This window comes from Phodopus roborovskii, unplaced genomic scaffold (genome assembly GCF_943737965.1).
Source record: "Phodopus roborovskii unplaced genomic scaffold, PHOROB, whole genome shotgun sequence".
Taxonomy (NCBI): Eukaryota; Metazoa; Chordata; class Mammalia; order Rodentia; family Cricetidae; genus Phodopus; species Phodopus roborovskii.
In genome coordinates this window covers 1,373,098-1,393,842 of record NW_026126646.1, presented here as the reverse complement: position 1 = coordinate 1,393,842, position 20,745 = coordinate 1,373,098, and the positions used below count along the sequence as shown (strand labels likewise).

Sequence of the window (20,745 nt, the reverse complement as noted above, 5' to 3'; positions counted from 1 at the left end):
GTAATCTTGGGATGCCTGAGATGGTAAGTGACGTGCGTGCAGGCTTGTCTTAGACAAACATTGTCTACCTTCACACACTCAGCCAGTGAAGTCGCAAAGGAAGCCGGGAAAGGCCTATTCTCTGATGGGCAAGCGAAGCCCTCCAGCCCCGTGATTCCCATTGACTCCCTTCACTCAGCCTGCTTCTTGCTTCTTGCCCTGCGAATGCGCATACGTGCGTGGGTGGTATGTGGGTGGGTATGCAAACTGATGAACTGGGAACAGAAAGCAAGGGATTATGGTGACCCTCAGCCCATCATGGCTCACAGAGAACCTGATCCAAAGCACTCATAAAAGTGTGTGTGTTCCACAGGAACAATATGTAATTAAATATAAGCATTTCCTTTTTAATTTTTTTTTTTTTTTTTTTTTTTTTTTTTTTTTGAGACAGGGCCTCTCTACATAGTCTTAGACGTTCTGGAACTCACTCTGTAGATCAGGATAGCTCTGCCTCCCTAGTCCTGGGCTTAAAGGTTTGTACCACTATACCACCGACGTAATAGAAGTATTTCTTGCTAGAATTTTTCCTTCCTTTTTTTAAAGACAGGGCCTCTCGTAGTCTTTGGATTGTCTGGATATCCTGGAACTTACTATGTAGACCAGGCTGCCCTCAAATTTACAGCAATCCACCTGCCTCCACTGGGATTAAAGGCGCACACCACTAAACCTCAGTGAGTTTTTCTTGATCAGTCATTTAGCTCACATCAGTGCTGAAGCACTTGATAACGTGGCTCTTGCCTTGATCTCACCCCCTGAGGTAAATCGATTTGAAGTGCTCGAGTTCATCAAACTTGGCATACTATGAAAATTATCTGCATGCGACATAAAAAAAATAATAAAGTGCCACGCCTTCAGGCCTAATACCTCCCGCTCAGCCATTCTTTCTAATGGCTGCATTATGTTCTCAAACACGCCTACCCTGTGATTATTCAACCTAGTTCCCGTCTTTGGACATTTGTGTTTGTGCAAGCTAATTTTTAACCACTGTGGCCTCTGGAGCGGCACAGGCCAGCTATGGTCGGACGCCAGAAAAACAGGCCTAACCGGAGGAAAGCAGGAGCAAGCATTCCGGATAGCAGGACGAAGCCGACTCTACTAAGCACAGGAAGACGCAGGATGCACGCATGCGCAGGCAGCGGGCACGGGCGGAGCTCCGTCCAGCCCTAGAGCGTGGCTTTCCAACACCGGCCGCTGGAGGGCGCTTCCGAGCCGGCACCGAGCGTTTCCGCCGGAGCCCCGCCCACCCGGGCTCGCCCCGCGCCGCGATTGGCTGCACGGCGGGAGCGCGCCGAGTCAAGGGGCGGGCCCGCTCCGGCTACAAAGCGGCGAAGGTCACTGCGCGAGCAGGAGCGCGCGGGCCGCCGGGAATCCCTTCTGCGGCCCCGCGCCCCCAACCCGCCGTCCCCGCCCGGGAGCCATGGAGGGAGTGAGCGCGCTGCTGGCCAGCTACCCCACCGCCGGCCTGGCGGGCGGCCTGGGGATCACGGCGTGCGCCGCCGCCGGCGTGCTGCTCTACCGGATCGCGCGGAGGTGAGTGCGCGCCCCGCTGCACGCGGCCCGGGCCGCCGCCCCGCCCCCGCCAGGCCACGCCGGAGTCCCCGTGCGGACCAGGCCTGCCCACCAATGCGCGGGACCCTTGCCGCGCCGCCTCCTTTCCCTCGCCCCCTAAAGACCTCGTCGGAAGCCGCCTCCGTGCGTGGCTGGGGGAGGGGGCTGCCTGCCTGCTCCTCCCTTCGAGGCCTGAGCCCCGGGCTGTACTGCCCTGCCGGGCCTCTGCAGCCCATCTGTCGGGTGATGAGCTGGTCCGCATGCGATGGCAATAACGCTCCTCACCGAAGCCTTCCCCGGAGAAGCCTTCGAGCTGAATACTTAGGAGAGGCACGTGTGAACAGTAGCAGCCTGAGGCAGAAGCCTGCACTCCACACATTTAGGGAACTTTGTCTACCCAAAGGTGAGGACGCCGTACTCCTTTGACACCTGTCTGGAAGGGATTTGGGGGCAGTACTCTGCCCTGCCGTGGCTGCCATGGGCTTAGAGATTACGCGGCCCCAGTCCTCAAAGCTGCCTTTGGCCATTCGCCTCCATGGTCAAACACATCTCCCGAGGACAGGGACATATACGGGTTTATGGAGCCTCCTGGGGACAGCCAGGGATGTGCAAAGCTCAGGACTTGTCCCTAGTCTCTTGGCAACAGGGAGCTGTGCTTTGAGCTCATGTCAGCCTGGCTGATAGGTGTTAGAGGTAAGTAGAGTCACAGGAGGCTTCTGAGGAGGAAGAAATGGAAGTCAGCCGTGTCTGGAGAAGGGGGTCACGTCGAAGGGGAAGACAGAGAGAGTGCCTGACTAGGAATCTCAGCCCAAGCATCTCATCGCGTTCTCACCCAGTTTTTGGAAGTCAGAGGGGCCTGTAAGATCAGCCAGCCCAAAGCAGCCGTCCCCTCCTTGCCTACCTAACAGGGAGCCTGGGCAGTCTGTTCAGGTCCCAAGCAGAGCTTGTCCCAAGCCCAGGATAGGGCATGTGGCCACAAGAGCAGACTGGGACTGGGTCCCTCACTGCCTGTCACCCCTGCCTGCCCTCTGCTGGAGACAGGAATCTGAGGCCTTGGTGAGGACTCCTGCAGTGGGAGCATCCTTCACACTCGCATTGGACTATCAAGGTGGAGAGTTTGACTGCCACAGACTGGTGTCAGAATGGTACTGTGCGTTGTCTCCATGAGCGCTGATCTCATCTGGGCGTAAATTGGCCACTCACAATTTTGGAACAAGACTGGCTTAGCAAGGGGCTGCAGCTTTCCTTCCTAGGGAGCAGCGCTGTGGCAGGCAGGGACCATCAGCTGTGGCGGAGAATGGGGGTTGAGTGGGCCAAGGAAGGGCCTACAAGGAGTTGTTTTTGGAAGGCCTCTTGGCGGAGTGGGTGTTTGCAAGCTAAGCACAGAGATAGCGAAGGGCAGGACTGTGGGCCTGGGGAGCCATGTGAAGAAAACGTCTCATTATCTCTGTTCAGGTCAGTCCTTCCAGAGTTTTAAAATTGGCTAAAGAGTGGCTGTGCGTGGAGGCACTCTACTCTAATCCCAGCACTCGGGAGGCAGAGACAGGTGCATGCAGGTCTCTGAGTTTGAGGTCAGCCTGAACGACAAAGCACGTTCCAGGACAGCCAAGGCTGTTTGTTATACAGAGAATCCGTGTCTAAGACACACACACCCTGACTCCCCCCACCCCAAAGTGGTTGCTGGGAAGTCCTCGAGACTCAAATGGACCACCCTGCTTCCTTACCCATGGCGTTTTCTTGTCCTGGTTACTGTTGATGACGAGAGCAGCTGCCATGGGCAGGCGATGGGTGGCACACAGTACCTGCCACTAGGTAGCAGCTCCAGGGAGGCCATTCTCACCTTACAGCTGGGGAAACTAAGCCTCAGGACGGCCCTTCTTCGCCCAGCTGTGAATGGAAGCCCCCGCCCCGCCCCCCAGTCTCACACCCACACTGCACTACCAGCCGAGCAGCTCCTGTGTACCTGGGGTGAGAGGCCACTCCTCCTGTGCCACAACTCTTCGCGCTACTGCTCAGATGTGTCTTATCCTTGCACATAATGTACTTGGGATTCGCCCTTTGTGAGTGCGCCTCGGCACCCATCACTGTCCAGCTTGCACAGCCTGTGGCATCTGCCAGTGTTGATTGAGATCGTAGTTTCTGTGTTTGGAGATGAGGACACAGCCTCTCGGATGCCTGTCCTAGCATTCAGAGGTCCTGTGGCAGTTACTCCTGTGGCTGGGCTCTCCTCAACACTCACAGTTCCGAGCCGCCGGTCCAGCTGAATGGACGCCACTCTCTCCTGTCCTCGGCCCTGCTGCTCAGGGCTCCCGTTTGTGGCCGATAGCATGTTGCCAGGTAGTCTGTGAATTGTCATTCGTCTCCTTGTGTGATGCTTGGTGAACTGAGGGGATGTGTCCGTCCCCTAGCTGCCTCTGTCTCCAGGGGATCAGTTTTGGGGGTCTCTGCTGTTGTCGATGGCGTTGCTGTGACATTGGTCCAGGCTGTGCAGAGCGGCAGGCCAATGCTGCCACCATTGAAGCTCAGGATGTGCCTCCTTGGACTCTTCTGTTTGGTGAGGTCACACTTGGAGAGCAGAGAGCCTCTGTGGAACTGAGCTGTCCCTAAGGCTGAGGTGCCAGCCTGCATCTCACAGACAAAGCCCCCTTAGGGAGAGATGGGTACACTGCCAGACTCAGAGCACCCTAGGATAACTGAGCCCCTTCCAGTGTCTTCTGTGTGGTGTAGCATGGGCCCTGACTGGTTCCTGGGGCGGGAACTTTAACTGGTCCATCTGTGCTGCAGTTTGGGGGGCAGGAATTTGGCTCTTCCTAAACATCCTGGGCTGACCAGAGGCCCATGTTCATGTTTCCCCCATGTGTGTTCCTAGCCCATGGAGAGGATACCAGGCGTGTTGTTGCCCCTGTCCCCTTCTATAAGGATCCATCCAACATGGCTTCTTCAAGTTACTTCTGACATCCCAAGAGTTAAGTGTCAAGGAGACCAGCTGGGAAAATGGCTTCCAAGTCCCCCACCCACCCATGGCAATAAATAGGACTTGGGCTTGGCCATGGGCTGAGGTGCTGTCCCTGCCGAGTCACCTTCCTTCCTGTGTTAAAGGGTCACTTCGTCTCCTCACCTTCACCTTATGCCCTGAATGTGATTTATCACAGAATCCAGGTTGTTAGCTTGAGGAGGAAAGTGGCCTAAGAAGTTTGAGGGACACATGAAGGGACTTTCCCCAAAGAAAACCTGCATGAGTTCTGCAGCCAGAGCTGCCTGGTCTGCCTGGGGACGGTGGCAGCAGTGTGCAGTGGCAGCTGGGGCTGTTTCATGCTCACCTAGCCTGTGGTACGTGCTGCAGCGGCGCTGGTTGGTGCTGGAGGGGCTGAGATGCTGCCAGCCACCCTGCCACATACCTTTGGGGACTGTCCCTGAAGGAGGTGGCTTCTGGTGTAGAACAATGGTTGCTTTGGCCACAAAAGAACACCCCGTTGCAGCATCCACCCCGGCGGAGATTAGCCTCTGACTTCAGGGAGGATGAATCCCCCGCCTTCCTCTTCCACACCAGGCTCTTTCCAGAGGCCAGGAGCCATTTCCCTAGCAACAGAGTGGAAATGATGGCTTCCTGGGTAGGAGGGGCTTCCTGGCATACTTGTCACTCCATAGCCACAGTCCCTGCTTGTCTGTCTTTGGTACCCAGAGCAAGCCCAGAGGTTGGCCTTTCCCATCAAATGCAGCAGAGCTCAGGAACCCCAGGGCCAGGTGGGTGTGTTGTCTCAGACTCAGGGGCAGATGAGAGGTCATGCTGCCTAAGTACCAGCTGTGAGGCGTGCCTCATGCATAATTACAAAGAGGCCTATAAAAGATGTACAAATTACCACAAAGTAAGTGCTTAATTGCCCAGGAATGCCAAACACCCCAAAGCAGAGCTCTTTCTCAAACCTCCAGCCACAGCTGGTGCCGCAGGGTTCTGCATGGCTTTCCATGTGGGGCCAGTAAAGTTGTCAGGTACCAGGTACTAGCAACGGTCTCTCCAGGGCAAAGGCTGTGCGACTCATTTGAGGAGGAAGACAGTAGAGACCGTGGTACAGGGTCGTGTGTGTGTGTGTGTGTGTGTGTGTGTGTGTGTGTGTGTGTGTGTGTGTGTACATGCATGCAGGTGCCTGTGCAGGCCAGAGGCATCAGATTCCCCTGAAGCTGGAGTTATGAGCAGTTGTTGAGCCACCAGAAGTGGATGCTGGGATCCAAACTCAGGTCCTCTGCAAGGCTAGTGAGTGATCTTAACGCGGAGCCGCCCCTCCACACTCCTTCCTGCTGAACTGAGGTAGGAGGTGTGAGGCTGGGCTGCTACAGAGCCCTAGCATCACTATCCTGTGTGACTGGAATTTATTGATACTGACTGGTCTAGAACACTGTTCAGTGCTCCCAAGAGCAAGCCTGTGTGTGTGTGGGGGGGTGTTCTTACCCCGGTGACAGGGTGTCTCCCTTAGTCTGCCCACAGTGGGTAGGGAGTAGTGCTGTTGGCCAGGCTGAGTTAGGAACGAGAGCCCCACCTCCAAAGCTGTTCTCCCTCCTGGCCCCCACTAGGTGGCCCTTATAGCTCCTTACATCTTGTCACTGCATTATTGTGACCCCCGGAAGCAGCTGGTACTGTGCCTGGTCCACTTCAGATGTGGCTTACCTGCTGAGTTTGACAAATGGGGGTCTCCTGGGGACACGCATACATACACACATGCACACCAGGGACCCAGCTTCTCTTTGGGATGCTAAGGCCAGAGAGTCATGCTGTCTGTGGGGTGCCCCACAGTTGGAATTGTTTCTCAGTCCCTGGGCTGCACAGACCCCAGCGTCTGGGCCAGGACTACCCTGCAGGCCCCACCTGTTCCCCAGTGTGTGCCCAGTGAAACCCACTCTGGGCCTGCACTCTGCCCCCCCCCCCCAAGGCTGGGCCCTGGCTGGGCAGCTGTGACTTGTCACTGTCCCTGTCACCAGTCCCCACCCCTTGGCCTCCTTGGCTCTCTCTCCTCTAGGGAATTTTTCTGGAAGGACAGAAAGCTCCCTTTAGTCTTAGAACTCTCCAAAAACATGACTTGTGCACTCTAGGAGCAGACCTCGTGGGAGAACAGGGATCCTAAGCTTCATCGCCATTGGCCCATTGATTAGCTAGCCCTGGCCCTGTGCCTTTGTGCCACCCTACCATCTGAGACCCGGAAATGGGGGGCTGCTGGGCCTGGGCTCCCAGGTGGATACTCTGCAGAGCCAGTGAGTCTCAGCTGCCTCCTGTAAAGTCTGCCATGACTTCCTCCTGTGGCTGGGCCTTCCTCCGCCTTGGATGCCACTGCTGCGCTCATATGTGTATTGATTGCATCAAGGTCTTCCAGGCTGATGCTGTTGTCCTTGGTCCACAGGGTGAAGCCAACACATACAGTGGTCAACTGTTGGTTCTGCAACCAGGACACACTGGTACCCTATGGGAATCGCAACTGTTGGGACTGCCCCCACTGCGAGCAGTACAACGGCTTCCAAGAGGTGCGGTGCTTGCAGGCTGGCGGTGGGTGGGCGGGGCTGAGGCTGCTGCTGAGCTGGCTCAAGCTTACACATACCATGCCACTGTGTTCTAACTGTGATCCTGCCACCGTGCCTCCCTTTGAGGAAGAACAGGTGCAGGGAGCTGTGGCCACTTGTCACCGCAGCAGGTGGCAAGATCGGGGTTCACAGTGAAAGCTAAGATGGCTGCAGCCCAGTTGCTGCAAACAGAAGGTCTTCGGTTTCGTGGGTGGTTTGTTCTCTGTCTCGACTTTGACTGGCCAGCCACCGTAGCGTGTAGCGTGTGGGTGTCAGAATGTAGCTTTTACTGAAACTTAGTAAAAACAGATAGCCTACCCATAGGCCCAGCTTGCAGCCTTAGTTCTCAGTGTGTGTGACTCTCAGGGACAAAACCAGGGTGAGGTATGTGGGCAAGGCGCGCTCCGGGGCCTCCCCTGACACTCAGGCTGGGTGGCGTATCAGCACCTAGATGTTTAGGGTTCCACCCACCGTGTGAGGTGGCATCAGAAGGAATTGCTGCTCTTTGTGAAAAGAAAGCCAGAGTAGGGTTGTGTAAACCCCTGACGTCCCTGAGTGGACCCCGCTGACCAGGAGCCTTCCCTTGCCCAGAATGGAGACTACAACAAGCCGATCCCGGCACAGTACATGGAGCACCTGAACCACGTGGTGAGCGGTGCACCAAGTTCCCGGGACCCCGCGCAGCCGCAGCAGTGGGTGAGCAGCCAGGTCCTGCTGTGCCGGAGGTGCAGCCACCACCAGACTACCAAGATCAAGCAGCTGGCTGCTTTCACGCCGCGTGAGGAGGTGAGCATGCAGGGGCGGGCAGGGCCAGATAGCTGTTCACCTCATGCTGCCCCCACATTCCAGGGTGTGTGGCTCCCTTCTCAGCTGGAGCCGAGCTCGTGCTCGGGGTGATCTTGCTGTGACCACTGGGAGAACACCGTGGAAACCAGGGCCTGGCAGGCCAGAAGGGTTTGTGCCTTGAGCTCCGGCTGCAATTTTTTAGGGGCTACATTCTGGTGTCCTTTGCTAGTCTGTCCTGCCTAGCAGGGCATCCTGGGAGAAAGAGGCAGATCCACCTGAGGCTCCGAGATGCCTAGGAAAGAGGGGAAATCAGGAATGAGTCAGACCAAGAGGAAGAGCCGCCAAGATGGCTTAGAGGACAAAAGCGTTTACTGCCAAGGTTGATTATCTTAAGTTTGATCCCTGGGGTGCACATGATGGGAGGATGGAACAAGGTCCCACAGATTGCCCGCTGACCTCCACTTCCATGCTTATACATACACTAAGTAAATGAGTAAATGTAATGGTTTGAGTTTTCTACGGTGAGGCCACAAGGGAAAGATGAGCAGCAGCAGGTAACTTTCCTTCATGCCCCAACAAGAGATCACACTAACAGCCATTCCCGCTGGTGTACTAGCTGGACCTTGATGCATCTCTGAGGGAGCATCTCCCTCCACCATGAGCTACAGTGAAACTGAAGGACTGGTTGGCTCTTGGAAACCCGGGCTCAGCCAGCAGTCAGCTCCCTGGTGTGAGGGACTTAGATGTCAGACTCAAGGCGAAGGGTGGGACCCGATCCTAGGTCATCCTCCTGCCAGAACCTAGAGAGTATCACTTGAGCAGGTCCTATGCTACAGGATGTCATTAAAGTCACTGTCTAGCCCGCAGGCAGGGCCGGCATCCGAACCCAGTTCCCATGTGTGACACCAACCCTCTACCCTGCCTACAGGGCAGGTATGATGAGGAGATCGAGGTGTACCGCCACCACTTGGAGCAGATGTACAAGCTGTGCCGCCCATGCCAGGCAGCTGTTGAGTACTACATCAAGCACCAGAACCGCCAGCTGCGTGCCCTGCTGCTCAGCCACCAGTTCCGGCGCCGGGAGGTTGACCAGGCCCATGGACAGGTCTGAGGCCATGGGGTATTTGGGTGTTGAGTCTGTGTGAGAAGATGCTCTGAGAGCTGGGCCCTAGTGACTGAGACATAACGCAGCATACCAAGACCCCATTCCTGAGAAGCAGCTGCCTGGTGGCCCCTTCCTGACAAGAGTAGCTTAGCCCAGTTTTGGGGTTGCCCTGCTGACTTTCCACTTCCTAGACACTACTGCACCCGTCCTTCCTGGCAGCCTTGTACTACGGTAGGCACTGTGGCTCCTGGTCACAGCTGTGGGAACCAAGCGTGGAGGCTGAGATGCTTACAAGGCTACACACATGGCACACGGGGGTCAGACCCCAGAATATATGGCTAAAGTAACTCTAGTTTTGTCACGGTGTGTAATGTAAGCACATAGCCTGGGTTTGTAGACAGTAAGTTAGGGGACTGTGGCGTAGTGATGGCCACTTGTCTGCAAGAGGTAAAAGAGTCAGACCAAGTGTGTTGCGAGTGAGACTCGCCCCACAAGGAGGTTCCTTCTCCACCTGTGTCGGAGACGGGGCCTGCGTCCGCTCGCTGAGTCCTTTCCAGACTGACCATTTGGCCATGCTACATCTGTCCCTGCTCACCTGTGTCTGCTCAGTAGGACAGGCAGCCCCTGACCTCAAACCCTTAGTTCTTATTCTAGCTTCCTGGTTTATAACCCGAGTAACTGAATAGCAGAAATTTTCATTCAACTTTTATTTTATCCAGAGTTAGCTGCACATTTTAGTTGAGTTCTAGTTAAGTGTCATAAGAATTTTTGATGAAAACTTGACAGTGATAGAAAAATTTGGAATAAAGTCACCGGTGTATAGAAAGGGTTTCTGTAGAGAAGGAGCAGAGCCCCTCCCACAGTGACCATCATAGTGAGGCTGCCTGAGCATTAAGGCAAGGGCATAAAAACAGGACCGCTAAGTATCTGAGCCCTGGCCACCCTACATGGTGGGCACAGGGGTGGCCGATGGTGGCTCTCTGGCTTCTCACTTACCCGTCTCTCCCTCCCTCAGAGCTTCAGTTCCTCGGCAATGAAGGCCCCCTTCCAGGTCATCCTGCTGCGTGCCCTGGCCTTCCTGGCTTGTGCCTTCTTGTTGTCCACTACACTGTACAGCCCCAGTGAACCCTCCGCCCCAGGGGCCGCCCTGCCCCCAGCCCTGCCTCCTGGGGGCAACAGCTCTGCTGCCTCAGACAACACTACAACTCAGGCCGAGGGCTGGCAGCAGCTGCTGAGCTTATTGCCGGAGCACACCACAGAGAAGCTCCATGAGGCCTGGGCCTTCGGACAGAGCCACCAGACCGGCATTGTGGCAGTGGGGCTGCTCACCTGCCTGCTGGCCATGCTACTGGCTGGCCGCATCAGGTATGTGTGGCAGCTTGGGCATGGGCGGGCAGAGGTCTGCACACTGCATCGCTGCCCGGGGGCGGGGACCAGGAGGCCTTGCCGGTCCCCTGCTATGGCCTGAACTCCATGCAGCTAGACAAGGCTGTCCAAGTTCTCCGGGGGCCAGGAGGCCAGCACGGGACTGCAGATGGCAATGCCGCTGGGCCCAGTCACCTGGCAATCTCTAAAATCAGAGTAACAGACGCCACCTGCCCCGGTGCTGTGGGAGCTCAAGTGAGGATGGTTTCCTACCTCAGTCCCCAGGCGAGGCGACAGGTGCAGGAGCCCTGGCTTTCTTAGTGCAGGGCAGCCTTGATACCTTGTGTGGACTCAGACCTCTGCTGGCCTCACTCTGCCTCTTCCCTGAGAGATGGGGTGTGGGGCAGGATGTGGCGGGGCCCGGGAGGGGGGTGGTCGGTAGTGTCCGCGGGGCACACACTCACCTTGCTGTCTCCAGCAGGCTCCGCCGCATCGATGCCTTCTCCAGCTGTCTCTGGGCCCTGCTGCTGGGGCTGCACCTGGCAGAGAAGTATCTACAGGCCGCGTCGCCCAGCTGGCTGGACACACTCAAGCTCAGCACCACATCCCTGTGCTGCTTGGTGGGTTTCACCGCAGCTGTGGCTACAAGGAAGGCGGCAGGCCCACGGAGGTCCCGGCCCCGAAGGTCAGAGAAGCAGCAGTGACTGGGGGTGGGGGAGGCCAGGTGGTGGACCCTGTCTTTTCTTACCCACCCCGTTAGCGGGGCCTTGAGTTCATGCTTGCCCCCTCCATTGCCCCCCAACCCCCAATGCCGGTGCTCCCAGATGCCCTGTAGCTGCTCACAACCTCTGGCCTGAGACCCTTTCATAGCCCTGGGGATCTAAACATAGGCAGCCCCCAGGCGACCTGCCTGCTTCCCAGCCATGCTCACTCTTAGCTACAGGCGCTTCTGTCTTGTCTCAGCTCTCCCCCACTGGCTCTGACTCCAGGTGAGGGTGCAGACTGGCCAATTACCCTTGTCATTTGCTTGGCACTGGCTGGGTGACAAGGCCATGGCCTCTCAGCATGAGCTGGGTCTAGAGCAGAGCTGCCCCCTCAGCCCTTGAACCTCCCGATCCCTCGTCCCCTCTCAACACCTATTCCCAGTTCCCTGTTTGAAGACCTTCCTGGGTCTTTTCCTGGGGAGGAGTGGAGAATACAGTGCACTGTGGTCCACAGGGCCCTGTAGCCCGCCAGGCTTGAGGATGGATTGTCCTACGGGGATGTCCCAGATCAGGAGCTCCAAGTCATTCCCACCTTGTCCCGCTCTAGCATCAGTGGCTGGCTTCCCTGAAGAGTTTGTGGAGGGGGCCAAGGCTTCGGCCTCACACTATCTAGGGGCAGCTGCAGGCTCATGCCTCAACCTCACCTTCCTTTCAGGCACAGCTTCCTAGGATGCCACCCCTAAAAGTCTTAGGGGAAGGGCCACAGATCAGGCCCTTACTAGCTGCATGGTTCTGATCAAACCGCTGTTGTCCCTTACCCTTGGTTAACCGTATTAAGTGGGAAGTGGGTACTTCTGTGGGGCCCTGGGGTAGTGGCCTCAGTGGATTTGAGGACCACATGAGGTAGCTTACGCTTGGTGACAATGGTCCACCACCTGGCCTGGCCATTGTCCGTGAACGTCATCTTCTAAGGCCTCACCTGGAGCATAGGCTAATGCTATACCCACCTGGCATACTGCCCTCTGGTGGCCTCTGATTGGACTGCACCCTCCTTTGCGTTGTCCCTACTACTTGTCTCCTAACATAAACCCCACTAAGCTGCAGGCTCCTTTGCCTTCTGTACCAGAACCCAGGGAGGGCAAAAGCAGGTTGCACATGAATGGAGTCACATCGGTCATGGCCATCTGCTGCTAGGTCTTTGTCAGATGACTTCTTGGAACCCCATGGGAAACTGGAGAGCGGCATTCAGGCCCACAGTATAAGCCTGATTGAAGGTCCATAAAAGCCATTCTGACCTCCTAACCAGACAGCCGCCGTGTCTCACTCAGCTCCCATGTGTGGGTAGCCGAAGTGTCAGCAGGCTGGGGCTTCTTTCTGGCGCTGCAGGGCTCACTTTGCACTGGGTAAAGGGTGTGGCAGCCCCTCTGAAGAGGTGTGGGTGAGGCCATGAGGCCATGGTTGGGATGTGGGCTTGCTACTGATGACCTTGTGTGGCACAGCTGCCTTAGAGAACAGGGAACACTTGCCTGTCGCTTTCTCCCAAGAAACTGGGGGGGGGGGGGGACATACAGCCACGACAGGTGGTGGAGCCAGTCTGCGCGTCCTCTGGTGTATGTTGTGGCGCTCTCCCTCAGAGAGGCTGACAGTAGGGTGCTGCTTACTTCTGCTTTCTTGGCATTGGATAGAAGCAGGGTGTGTTTGTGTTTGTGTGTATATGTATTTAAATTATTTATGATACACAGAGCCAGCTCTGGCCAGCCAGGATCCCTGCTAGCATGTTGCTCCTACCTTCTGGTGGGCGTGGAGAACATGCTGGAACAAAGGCTCCTGGTGTTTTAAAGAGTTTTGTGTTACTTTTTAATATTAATAGTCCTTTAAAGTTGTGTTAGTTGGAGAAAGTGCCAGCGTGTTTTGGTGTCGCTGGCAGAAGCTGAGAAAATGTGGGCACTTTTGGATTGCGGCTTGTTGACTGGGGACAACCGCCAGGCCATCCCTGGTCAGAGTGGGATCATCCCAGGTTCATACAGGTCGTATCCCTGAAAAATGAAGGAGGGAGACTCTACCGTATTCACCTGGGTCTGGGGTCCCCGCTCTGGTCCAGCAGACTCTGCCGTAACACTTGCCCTGGAGTAAGCACCAGAAACACCCTCTTCCCTCCCCTAGCCAGCCCATCAGCCCTGCCATGTCTTTATCTGCACCCAGTACAAGTCTTGTGTCGTGTAGTAGGATTGTGACTAATTGTCTAGCGACCCTAATCACTGTAACCACCGCTGGCCATAGCGTCATGTTTTGAATGCTGTGTTTTCAATAAATGCCTCCTGGACCCGCTCACTCCGGTTGGCACCAGGTACCGCGTCTTTTTTTTCTTTCATGGTCCTTCAGAAAGGCTTCGGTGCCAGGGTGGGAGCTGGGTGGCTTTCGGGAGCTTCGCATTTACACGGGAGCGGGCCGGGAGCTGGTGATGACAGGGAATGGCTCAGGGCACAGCTGTTCCTTTGTCTTGCCCAATGATTTTCCCATGGGAATGAGTTGTGCTTAAGCAGCTGCTCTCTTGGTGGCTCCCTCAGGGTTGGGTTAGTGAGTTCCAGCCTTGGCCTAATGGCCCTCCTCACAGTCAGGGCTCCCAGGAAACAGGAGACTGAGCGCGCTGGGTTGGAGTGTGCCGGCATCCAAGACCACTCACTAAAGGAGTGCTGCTGGGTCCTTTGCAGAGGACGCTGCCCGGGGCTCCCACCTTTGGGATCCACTCATCTGATGATGCCACCTGGTGTCACAGCCAGAGGAAACAGACCTCCAAAGACCTCTCTCACAATGCTAACATTGTCAGAGGCTTCAAGGCCCACGGCATCCCTGTGCCCAGGCTTGACCACCGCATGGCCTCAGGGTTGAGCAGAGCTGGAGAGAACAGGGATATGCTAGCGAGGTCCAGCCTAGCTTTTGGTGTTGACCTCTGGGACCAGGAGTCTGTAGCCCAGCCTGCCTGGGACCTCTCCTCCTCCTGCACCCCACTGCTTGCTGATCCTTTGGGGTTGCCTAATCCAAGGTCACCCGGCTCCTGGCTATGCAGGAGTGGGTGGGCACAGGAGGCCTAGTGTGGTGTCCTGCTGCCACCTGCTGGAAGGGCTTGGTCATGCCCATGCACCCGCTTAGGCTGACTGACACCTGCCACAACTTCCACCAAGTTCTCAAGGGCCTCACACACACACACAGTCAAGCATGTGGTACCCAGGTTCCAGCCTCACCTCTACTGGCCCTTAAGTGCCTGAATGTGTCCATGTATCCCCTCTGAGCCATTCATTGAGGTCCTGCCAGACTCATTTGTAATCCTAAAATGGAAAGATAAACTACTTTTTTTAAGATCAAACTCAGATCTCTCTCTCTCTCTCTCTCACACACACACACACACACACACTTGGCAAATACTCTACCACCGATGCAAACCCCATCCCACAAAACCCAGCTTTTCTGTTTAAGGCACAGTACTCCCCAGAGTCTTAGAGTGAGAGTGGGGGCTTCCAGCAGCCCCCAAAGGAGCAGAGCTAGGGTGCACCACGAATGCCCCGCTGCAATTTTGCTGTGCCCTGACTCCCTGTGTCCCCCAAACATGAGCTGGAAGTTCAGGTGGCTTCATGGTGCTTTGCAAGAGACTGGGAAGGTCATCTCTCTGGGCGCTCACCATATGACTACATACGGTTCTCTCACAAAACTGAAAATAATGGGGAAAGGTAGTACGGAGCTTGGCTAGCTGTAGCCCCTAGCCCTCAGCTATGACGGCATGGGGACCTCGACCCCTGCTCACCATGAGGTCTGACCCTACCAGCCCGTCCATCGGCACATTGTCTGCTGGGCTCATTTGTCCCTTGGGACTGAGGTAAGGCTGGATACCGGAAGCTCTTCCAGATGGCAGACTAATGTATTAACTGACTCTGCCCCTCTCCCCTCTGTAATTGGATGCCTTAATCAAAAGCATGGTTGATATTCTGGCCTGCGGCCATCAGGTTCTGTTGTGTGATTTGTTCTGTTCTCGAGTTAAAGAGACACTGTCACCTTCTGTCTTTCGGGCACCTTGATAGTTGTTCGGGGGTCTTTTCTAAGATTGAGTTTGGTATGTACACTGTTAAGAGCCTTTTCTGGGCCTGGCCATCTCCCCCTGTGCTGCGGGAGGCAGCCTCGTGAGGCTTGCAGCAGAGAGGTAATAGCAGCATCCCAGCCCAGTTGGGAACCACCCAAAGTGTCCCCGAGTTAGCCGTTCCATTGGGAGCTTCTAGGCAAAGAATGGCGGTGGCCAGAAGAGCCCAAGTCCAGTGAGCCTCACTGAGTGCCAGGCAGGACCAAGGGGATTGGCATGAGACCGGCCAGGGTAACAGTGTCACTTTAATGCTGAGACTCATAGTAGAGGTAGATTGCAGTGAGCCTGAGGGGCCGGAGGGGGCATGCGGGATGGGGTGGGTCATGCTGGCGTCTCCCAGCCACCTGCTCCTAATCAGTGGACAGTTGCCCCTTTGCTTCAACTAACGCACGCCTCCTCTGGGACCCCCAACTCAGGCCCACCTCATGTCCTGGGAGTGTGCAGAGGCTACTTCCAGGGTCCTCCGGGCTCACTCGCAACTCTTTGTGCCCCGTGGGTCCTTGCAGGTACTTCTCAGGAGACTCTGCCGGCCTTTTCCCCTCCAGCCCTAGCCTGGCCATGTCCTGCCCAAGCATCACAAGCTCACCGGCATCCCTGTTCATCCCCACTCCACCCGGCTTCCTGCCCCTCACCAAGCAGCAGCTGTTCCGATCTCCCCGACGGGTCTCCCCCTCCTCGCTGCCAGGCCGCCTCAGCCGGGCCCTGTCACTGGGAACCATACCTTCTCTGACCCGGACAGGTAAGACCTTGCAAGTATTGGTGACAGACTCGGGCTGAGGACAGCTGGGCGGAGATCCTATGAGGAGGAGATGGGGCAATTCCAAAGAGTTAGTTCCATCTCCAGCTGAGGAGATAGATGGGCAGGGCCGGCCGGGCTCAGACCCAGTGAGCCTGCTCAGCAGCTACATTGAGCGATCATACCCCTTGTTTCCCTCCTTCCTTAAAATATGGGCCTGTAGGAGAATGTTCCTCGTGAGTGGTTGTGTTATTTGAAGTGATATATTTAAAGGGCTCAGAAAGGGACTAGTGATGTAGCTCAGTTGGTAGGGTACTTGCCTAGCATTCACAAGGTCCCAGGTTCTATCCCCAACACTGTAAAGACCCGGCATTGGTGGTGGACACCTGTAAATCCGGAGCTCTGAAGGCAGAGCTAGGAGGATCAGAAGTTGGGGTCATCTTTGTTAGTATGTAGGCATCTGTACTGGCCTGCCTTTGAAGTTCATACAGGATATGCCCCCCCCCCCCCCACCTTTCTTTCCTCTCTCCTGCTCCTGTCCCGGGAGGCTGGTCTCCCTTCCCTTTCCCCGTTTTCCTTAACAAAAAGCCTCTCCACTTGAACTCTGTTAAGTGGGGTCTTTCTCTCTAGAGCCACTTTTTAAAAATTACAACAATCTCCAACTATATAGCCAGTTTGATACCAGCTTGGGGTATGTGTAACCCTGTGTCTACCCCTGCCCCTTCCCTAAAAGTCCTCAGAGAGTGTTTCTCCCCATCTTACTGGAAGACGTGCACCTGCAGGGCAAGGATTTTGTTCATTGCTTGTCTTTGGGAGCCTGAAGAGACCAAGTCCCAGCCCTGGCTGGAGGGACTCTGTCTTCCCCCTCTTTCCTAGTAGAATCTGCTAGGAAGATGACTTATTTGCTCATTTTGTTCTTAAAGTTTTGGGGCAGGGGTGTGTGTGCACAAGTGCCAGACCTTTGTGTGTGTGTGCGCGCGCACGCAAGTGCCAGATCATATATGTGGGGTCAGGTTGTCAAGCCCCATACCCAGTTTTAAACACGTTTAATCCCGATATGTTAATGACAATTCTCACTTGCCTTTGGGAACCTACCTGAGATCTCAGGAGTGTCCTGTGGCTTTCTGGATGTCGAGTGAGCTTAGGGCAGAATGTGGTTCTGGTTCATCCCCCTTCTTCTTAGTCAGGCTTCCGCTGACAACTTCGTGAAAACCCCAATCTTTGGTGGCTTGCTCAAGGTCCCCCTGCATTCAAAGCTGGATGTGAGCTTGGCTGCCAGGCCCCTCGATTCAGGCTGCTTCTCTACCTGCTGTGTGCAGGTGGAGTGATCTCCCTGCCAGAAACACTTGTATACTGCAGGAGTGCGTGTTTGAGCTGAGCAGGGCTGTGAGTCTAGGCCTTGGAGTAGGGATGGGTAGAGATGGCAATGTCATTAGTGTGAAGGCTTGGGTTACCCTGTGAGCCAGGTTCCTGTAAGAGAATAGTGCCAGCCTCTCCCTCCTGTTCCTCAGAGCAAGTGTCAAGCTCTTCATGAAGCTTGAGGGCAGTGCAGGCAGTCCACAGCTAAAGGTGCTGGTAGGCCTCCGCTGGCTGTGCAGGGAGGGGACAGCTATGGTCAAGTGACAGCTATGGTGTGGGGTCCTTGGAAGGACCTGACCAAGGAAACCTGAAACTGAGACCCTAACCTAAACTCTAACTCTTAACCTAACCCTAACCCTAAACATAACCACCACCCTAACCCCAAGCCTAACCGTGACTCTACCCATAAACTTAACTGGATGGCAGCACCTGTTTCCATGGAAGCATGCCGTACTGCATGACAGGGATGTGGAGACAGAGGGTGGTGGCCATCACCCTCGGGTCTGGCTATGTTGCATTTCTTTTTCTGCCTAGACTCAGGATACCTGTTCAGTGGGAGCCGCCCACCATCTCGGGTATCTCCACCTGGGGAGGTTTCTCTTTCAGGTAAGGAGGAGGAGAGCAGGCAGAAGGGACTGGAAAGCTGTTTCCAGGAGCCACCCCCCCCCCCAGGCAGGTTAACCGCGAGCTTTTGGGCCGGTGGAACTGTTCTAGACCTAGGCTGGGGAGGTTGGGGTCAGACAGCGGCATGCTGTGTTTACAGATAGAGCCAGGTGCCAGTTGCAGCCCTAGAGTTCAGGCCAGCTGACCGCAGAGCAGAGTTTGCTCTTGCTGGTCCAGCTCAGCCCAGGGAGGTCTAAGAGATGCAAGGCTCTAGGACATCCCAACCCTCCCCCGCTGCTGCTCAGTTTCTGGTGTGGCCGCAGCCCCTCCTCCCTCAGATTTCTGTAGGGCTTCCCACTTATCCACAGCCTGCACCTTACCTTCCTTCATGAGGTCCCAGTGGGCGGTGGCAAACGTCAGTGTCACTGTGCAGATGCCCATCTGGTCACTTTTTTCTCCATCCCCCCTCTGCAGATTACTTCTCTTTGCTGTCGGGCAGCTTCCCTTCTTCTTCTCTCCGTTCCCCAACGCCTTCGGTCGCCAGCTCCGTGGCCTCCAGCTCTGGCTCCCTGCGCCACCGCAGGCCCCTCATCAGCCCTGCCCGCCTCAACCTGAAAGGGCAGAAACTGCTGCTCTTCTCAACCCCCGGGGAATCGCCCAGTACCCCCAGCAGCTCGGAGGAGCACTCGCCGGCCAACGGCAGCCTCTTCATTGAGCCTCCCCAGCTCCCCCAAAGGAATCGCACGCAGGACACCAAACACAACATGGGTATGTGTGGGCCTGAAGCGTGTGTAATGGGGCCTCTGTAGTCAAATACCCGTGTGATTCTGGTGACCTTGGATCCTCTCCAATGGGTGCTTTTACCCTTTGCTCTTAGAAGTGACCTTCGGAAGCCTGATGTGTGCTGTCAGTCTGTGCCTGTCAAGGGTGCTTCCGTTGTCTACCAAGCATTTTTAAAAGTTAATTGGACCCTGTTAGAATTTAGTGTTTGACACGGAGTATGTGGCTTTCTTGGGTCTGTAAATGTGGGTAGATTTGACCACATGAGCTAAGCAGTGTAGAGGAGGGGACAGGCAGATGGTCCATAGCCCTGGAGCCGCTCTGACCCTCAGCCTCAAGCCTCGCTGCCTTGTGGCACTTGCTGGTGCCAGTCGGCACACTTGAGTGCTGCCCTGACCTGACCTCAGCACGGAGTCCAGATAAGGCCCGGCCCTCTGCTGCTCAGAGGAGATGAGCAGTTAGAACTCGAGGACCTTGCCCTAGGACAGAAGCAGAGCTGCTGGGAAGTCCTGGGGTTGAGCTGTGGGCACAGCAGGTGTCTTCCCTCTGCAGACATGAGATCGATGCTGGCGAGAGACGGTGCCTGCAGCAGCCACTCCATCAAGAAAGAGGATGACTCATCACAGTCCTCCACCTGTGTGGTCGACACCACCACCAAAGGGTGCTCAGAGGAGACTGCTCCCTGGAAAGGTTTGTGGCCGGGTGGGAGAACAGATCCCAGATGTTCATTCATTGGCCACTGAAGACATCCAGGATGACACTTCTCTGGAGAGTCTCAGTGTGGTAGCAGGTTGTGGGCCTGGGCACAGGGCCTGGCTTAATGACAGGTGGGATGTGAGACCATCCGTGAATCCTGGTGACCTCCCCCACATAGGGGAGACAAGACACTGGTAGCAGAAGGGACAGGTCAGCAAGTGAGGTTTCCTGCCCCTGAACCAAATCTGGAGTTTGGTCTGGTGACTTTGAGGCCATGATGAAAAGACCTGGGACCTCATTCTACTTTTGGTTATTATGTTGTTTTTAAGCAAGGTCTCCTATAGCTCAGGCTGGCTTTGAACTCACTAGGCTAAAAATGCCTTTAAATCTCCGTATCTGCTGCCTCTATCTCCCCAGTGCGGGATCATAGACACATGCCACCATTCCCAGCTCTGAGTCTACTTTTCACACCTCTGAGACTTGAGCCTGGCAGTCCCCCACAAGCCCCCATTTCTTCCTTTGTAGCATGGGTGCTTTGGTTGCCCCCCTGTTACCTGGGTACAGTCACAGACAGTCTGATGTAAGGTCCATGTGGCCACACAGGTAGGTTCTGGAAAGATAGACCTTCAGAGAAGCAGGGCCAACCGGGACCCCCGGGAGAGCGCCAGGTCCTCCAAGCAGGGAGGACTTTCCTGGAGGGAAGACTAGATGTGGCCTGGCCAGCTGGGGTAGATCTGAGCACCCTACATGAGGGTTGGGGTGGCAGCCACACTGCTTCTGACTATGTCCTGCTTGCAGCTCGTGTTGGCCCCACTGTTGTCCGGGGCCTCCTGGCTGTGAGCTTGACCATCAATGCACTGTTCACCTCAGCCTACCTGTACCAGAGCCTGCGCCGGTCACCTTGATTGCCCCGAGGGTACGGCCCAGGCCCTTGCTGCTCCCACCACTGCCGCTCAGACCCCTCCCTGAGGGGCTCTGTCTCTGCCTTGACACCAGGGCCCTTGACCCCCTGGGTTGAGTCCCTGACCTCAGGATACCTGCTGTCCCCGGACAGACTGCAGATATCAGCTGTGTTTGGTGCTGACACTCTGACCCTGAAGCCAGGGATCTCTGACAGCTGCCCAGCCCCAGGGACACGGGTGCTGTCGCTGCAGCAGGGACCAGCCGGGCTGCCTCTGCCCTACCGCTGCCCAGAGGCGCATCTTCCGCTCCCAGACACCAGAGCCCCGCCAAAACCAGATGAAGAAAACCCCTGGGAGACATGTGGAACCCTGAGTCGCTTCATCCTTACACCTGCCCACTCCGGGGCAAGCGGCCCTGGCGCCCACCCTGCCCCTGACTGTTGGCT

At 56.0% G+C, this 20,745-nt stretch overlaps 1 protein-coding gene across 2 annotated transcripts; it reads left to right on the top strand.

Annotated features, from left to right (window-relative positions):
- Positions 1 to 1,338: 1,338 nt before the first annotated feature.
- On the top strand, positions 1,339 to 20,663 carry Tmem201 (transmembrane protein 201). 2 transcript variants are annotated; one of them, XM_051173828.1, is made up of 11 exons: positions 1,339 to 1,569; positions 6,978 to 7,098; positions 7,726 to 7,920; positions 8,849 to 9,025; positions 10,041 to 10,390; positions 10,872 to 11,075; positions 15,730 to 15,962; positions 17,853 to 17,924; positions 18,396 to 18,689; positions 19,254 to 19,391; positions 20,196 to 20,658. In XM_051173828.1, the coding sequence occupies exons 1-11, from the start codon at positions 1,457 to 1,459 to the stop codon at positions 20,300 to 20,302; spliced, it is 2,004 nt and encodes a 667-aa protein (XP_051029785.1). In that variant the 5' UTR covers positions 1,339 to 1,456; the 3' UTR covers positions 20,303 to 20,658. The 2 variants fall into 2 exon arrangements, with proteins under 2 accessions (XP_051029785.1, XP_051029786.1); XM_051173829.1 differs by lacking the exon at positions 1,339 to 1,569 and adding an exon at positions 1,841 to 1,990 and having other exon boundaries at positions 10,869 to 11,075; positions 20,196 to 20,663.
- Positions 20,664 to 20,745: the final 82 nt, after the last annotated feature.